The sequence below is a fragment of the Pectinophora gossypiella genome, chromosome 9, assembly GCF_024362695.1.
Source record: "Pectinophora gossypiella chromosome 9, ilPecGoss1.1, whole genome shotgun sequence".
In the NCBI taxonomy this organism is placed as follows: domain Eukaryota; kingdom Metazoa; phylum Arthropoda; class Insecta; order Lepidoptera; family Gelechiidae; genus Pectinophora; species Pectinophora gossypiella.
The window spans coordinates 6,373,031-6,377,650 of record NC_065412.1 but is presented as its reverse complement, the minus strand read 5'-3'; the positions used below and the strand labels follow the sequence as shown (position 1 = coordinate 6,377,650).

At 33.0% G+C, this 4,620-nt stretch overlaps 2 protein-coding genes across 2 annotated transcripts; one reads left to right on the top strand and one right to left on the bottom strand.

Annotated features, from left to right (window-relative positions):
* Nucleotides 1-1,277: 1,277 nt before the first annotated feature.
* LOC126369903 (protein spindle-F) lies at nt 1,278-3,005 on the top strand. The gene is made up of 2 exons (XM_050014505.1): nt 1,278-2,175; nt 2,263-3,005. Exons 1-2 carry the CDS (start codon nt 1,440-1,442, stop codon nt 2,619-2,621), a joined length of 1,095 nt encoding a protein of 364 aa, XP_049870462.1. The 5' UTR covers nt 1,278-1,439; the 3' UTR covers nt 2,622-3,005.
* On the bottom strand, nt 2,999-4,524 carry LOC126369904 (39S ribosomal protein L32, mitochondrial). The gene is made up of 4 exons (XM_050014506.1): nt 4,332-4,524; nt 3,973-4,212; nt 3,604-3,731; nt 2,999-3,197 (listed from the first exon to the last, which is right to left on the bottom strand). The coding sequence occupies exons 1-4, from the start codon at nt 4,414-4,416 to the stop codon at nt 3,060-3,062; spliced, it is 591 nt and encodes a 196-aa protein (XP_049870463.1). The 5' UTR covers nt 4,417-4,524; the 3' UTR covers nt 2,999-3,059.
* Between the last annotated feature and the right edge of the window lie 96 nt (nt 4,525-4,620).

The following is a 4,620-nucleotide window of genomic DNA, read 5'->3' as shown; positions in this document are numbered from 1 at the left end:
TAATAAGAGATACTACCTACGTATCAGACGTTTTGTTTAGTTGGTTCTAATGATACATGACAATTATTTTTTTTAATAATCGAATTTTACTTGGCAAATGACTTTGCGTTGGGCGGCCTAATGTACAAGAGCGGGATGTTCAAAAGATAAGGTCTTGTAACCGGGATCGGTATTATTCTACAGATTTTAATTTGACTTTGAAACAAGTGAGTACTTATTTCAAAGTTCCATATAAACGTAAAATCCATAGAAAATAGTACCGAACCCGGAAACAAGACCTAATGACCTCTTTTTTAAGTTAGAGCTTGGTTCCTAGGGTTAAAAAGATGTGAGAGATTATTCATTAAATTATTATTTTTTTACAATATTTTTTGCGTGATGCAAGAAATGGTTCTTGCATCGGAAGCAAACACTTCTTTAGATTTAGACGGAATAAATCCGTGCCCTTTAATATGCGATTTACACACAAAGTGATTGAAAAATTCACTTCTTGAAGTATCTTTTAAATTAATTTAGTTTTCGAGACACTTCCGACACTTATTGAGAAACAGCGCCTTGTCACGAATTTTTGCAAACAGCACACGCGATACATTTTCGAAAGAAAATACATGCGAAAAGATTCACTGGGCTTTGTATTACAAGATAAAGTGGAGAAGATAAGCGTATTTGTGCTTATCTACTTACTTCACTCGCTCACACAGTTTGTCACATTTTTGACAGGACGCCGATAAAGATGGCTGTCACCGCTAACCAATCACAGGCCAGCACAATTGTCAAACATCATTAAAAAATATGGCGCCTGTCGACAACATTCGTTTCGTTCCAAGCAGATTACACGGCGTGCATAGCAAAGATCATGGCATCTTGTATTTGGCCAAACATAATATAATATAATGGCTAAATGCGTTGCGAAGCCATTATATAAAAAAAAAAGATCATGGCATGGCATCTATTGAGACAGCAGACAGCCCAATGAATGAACTAAATTGAACGAATGCAAAAAGCTCGAAAGATACATGATATGAACCAAGCACAAAAAGAATCATATTATTTATTCATGATTTACAACAAACAACGCCTTTAGTGTGTAATATTGTTGTAATATTGATCCTATTTTTTTGTAAATATCCATTCCCGATTGTCTTTCCTTCCTTTTCGTTTCCCAATCTTATAGTCATTAGCACAATAGAAAAAGAAGCACAAAGACACTAGTGCCATAACAAAAAAAAACAAACAATAACACGTCATCGTGATGATATTGACGTATAGACTGACAGAAACAGCTGTTTCAGCTAGACAGAGTAATACTACGTCCACAGCTAGATTTCATTCATTCTTCGATCAAATCAAATCTTTTCTTTCTTAAATTCATAATTCATTAAATTTCACACTAAGTTTAGTGTAAACATTGTATTTGCCATAAATATTATAATGCCATAATGGATTCATCGTCAATAGTGAGTTTTAATAATGATTCGACATATCAAACGACGCTCAAAGGCGAGTACAATAACATCAGCGTTCACGAATTGGCCCTTCACGCGATGAGAGATCGTTGTTTACTGCTCCAGCGGAGGATCAATGCCTTAGAAGCAGACAACATGCGCCTAAAACTAGACATGACGAAGACCAGCGAAGGTACTCAATACATTCCCCTTCAAGAAGATGAGAAAGCCCATTTGCAACAAAAGATAGCAGAACTCACAAAACAAAAGTCGCAACTTATGCACCACGTATTTATGGTCTCTTGTGAAAACAAAAACCTTTGGACCAAAATCTCTAAGCTAAAGGGACCTGATAAATTAAAAGAACAGGTGAAGCAACCTCTTTTACGGACAAACACATACATTCACAGTACTCCAAAATCGAGTTCAAACCACCAGGAAAAGTACAATGAATCTAGTTTGGAAGAGATTTCTCTAAAATTAATTAACAGTTACATCCAGGAGAAGTCACAGCTAGTTGAGCAGTATGAACAGATGGCACAGTTACAGGATGATGATGAGATGTTGAATGTGGACTCCATTGGCTTCACTTACATGGAGGACCCTGCAACAGACTCTTTAAAGGAAATTCGGAGTCAGACTGAAAAGCTGCAACATTTGAAGCAAGAACTAGCTCAACAAGAAAAAGATTTGAAATTAGTTTTAGCAAAAGTAGAGGCTCTAGTGCAAGGTGAGTAGATCTTTCTGACCATACCATTTTGTCGCCATACTTCTATAAAAAAAGTTTAATTTTATTTGTATATTCTTTTAATTGCAGATGGGTATAAATGTCCAACTTGTGCAGCCAACAATACAAAAATAACAACTTCGGAACACAAAGAAATAGAAACAAGTGACAGTCTAATTAACTGGACTACACCAGCAGATTCAAGTACTTACAATAATAATTTTAGTGAACTGAACACTTCTGCATTTAAAAAAAATAATGAATCTCAAAAGGAAGTTAATGAGGAGCCGTTTGATAAGATATGTCCTATGTGTGGGCAAATATTTCAGAAAGATGTAGTTTTCTCAGAGTTTCAGACACATGTAGAAAGTCACTTTACTGGTGAAAGTGAACCAGATTCAATAGAAAATATGGAGAATGTTCAAAGTTCTTTTGATAATATGATTTAATACAATTAGTTTTAGGTATTTTATTAACCATATGTATGTAAGAGGCACAATATAAGCAGATAATTAGAAAAACCTACATACTTTACACATACATACTTTTGTAAAAGTACATTTTTATTCATATTTTATTTAGCAGTCCACTAATGTGTATCATTATTGAATTATAAAGAAATTGTCTATATGAAATTCACACATTTTAAAATAATCATCAAAAAGGAGAGGTGTTTGTTTCTATCACTACATTAGGCAAAAATGGTATCCTCTCAGTTACCTTTTATTTTGTGCCTCATCGATGACTTATTGTTATTAAATTAATTTATAAATAAAGTTTAGTGCTAACCTTGGTAATGAAATCCTTCTAAAATAAAATAAGGAAATAAAATATGTGATTAACTTTATTAATTTTCCAACACTACTAATATAACTATTTATAGGTAATTAAGCTAAGTCTGTAGGTTTAACGTCGGTGGCATTGGATGGCTGTTGAGTAGATTTTTGGAGAAGATTCTTGCTAAACCACTGTGGTCGCTCCTTTTTCATTTCTATTATCCTTTTACCTTGCCAGAATTCCTTGGGCTGTAAACAAATCAAAAAAATGCATGAATATCCATACCTATAGGATTTTAAACCATTAAAAAACAAACTTTCATTTATATTGTCTCTGATTAGGGCTCTAATTATAAGTATTATATAAAATGAATAAGAATGCTGGAATCTGAAAATCACACTAAAACAAGAAAATATTTCTCCAAAATTCTTATCTACAAATAGAAAAACAATGTTTCTCTTATATAAGACAAGTACCACTACCAAGACCAAGTACTTTTTAATATAAATTCAATAAGTAGAGATACCTATTAGTGATGTTTAGAAGAAAGCCATAGTTGTATGCTAATGTTCTAAGACCTTATTTATACTATGGGCATTACAAATCTTAATATGTATTACAGCTATTATTAGATTTCTTGACAGCTATAATTACCTCATCTGGAAGATTTTCTCCTTCATATAGTACGACAACATCTTTTTCAATAGGTTCAAGGCCAAGCTTTTCCTTAATTTTAGCTTGAATTTCCTTTGTTTCTTGCTCTACTTTTTTGTAACAATTTCCTGAAAAATTAACATTATTATTGTTTTTAACAGATTGTTACTTAATATTACACAAATATCTACTTTTGATTACATTTAATCATAGATTTGTATGCATGTTCATAACAACACAAAAACGGAAATCAGGATTGCTATTTTAATGTAGGTATCCCCTGTTGAATTCTTAAGCATTGTAACATAATAATAGGAAAAAAAGACTAATTTATAAACATTTAAACAGTTGTATGTGACAGGAACTTACCACAAAGGCGTCCACGTTCATGGTGGTGACCACAGTCACTGCAAACTTTGATATTCGTTTTTGGGACAAGCATCTTCCACACGTATTCTGGCGAGCCAAACTTTCGCTTCAATCTTTTCTCAACAGTTCGTCGGAATTTCGGCACAGCCATTAGAAATCCATCCCCAACAAGGTCTTTCAAAGAAAATTTCTTTTGCGGTGTTGGCGTTTTATTCTCATGAATGTACGCTAGAGCAAGCTCTGAAATAGGCATTTTTGTATTAAGTAATTACTAAAATACTAACGGAGTTCTGAAAACAATATTTTTTTATTTATATGGATATTTTTTTATATACATGGTAACAATACGAAGTTTTTACCTCTTGGAGGATGCACAAACATCTGAAATATATTCCTTTCAATAGATTTGAGAACATTTAGAACGTGATAAACACGGGGCAACATTTTGATAATTTAAAAACAACACAGACAAACAGAAGAACTCTATTTCTATAATTGTATATTTTTTTAGGTTATACCTAGTTGACAGATCCCAGGTCAGGTGGACATCGATTGAATCAGATTGAATATTTGATTGGGTTGATTGATTAAGCTGGTTTCCCACCTGTGTAATCTACTCATTCAATCACTCCAATCGGTAAAAAAAAT

What these genes read in the sequence shown, in the direction of transcription:
- LOC126369903 (XM_050014505.1), top strand. Translation starts at nt 1,440, where the DNA reads ATGGATTCATCGTCAATAGTGAGTTTTAATAATGATTCGACATATCAA. An exon ending in AGTAGAGGCTCTAGTGCAAG is followed by an intron (nt 2,176 to 2,262) that starts GTGAGTAGATCT and finishes TTTTAATTGCAG; the next exon opens with ATGGGTATAAATGTCCAACT.
- LOC126369904 (XM_050014506.1), bottom strand. Translation starts at nt 4,416, where the DNA reads ATGTTGCCCCGTGTTTATCACGTTCTAAATGTTCTCAAATCTATTGAA. An exon ending in TGAACGTGGACGCCTTTGTG is followed by an intron (nt 3,732 to 3,972) that starts GTAAGTTCCTGT and finishes TTAATTTTTCAG; the next exon opens with GAAATTGTTACAAAAAAGTA. An exon ending in GAGAAAATCTTCCAGATGAG is followed by an intron (nt 3,198 to 3,603) that starts GTAATTATAGCT and finishes ATTTGTTTACAG; the next exon opens with CCCAAGGAATTCTGGCAAGG.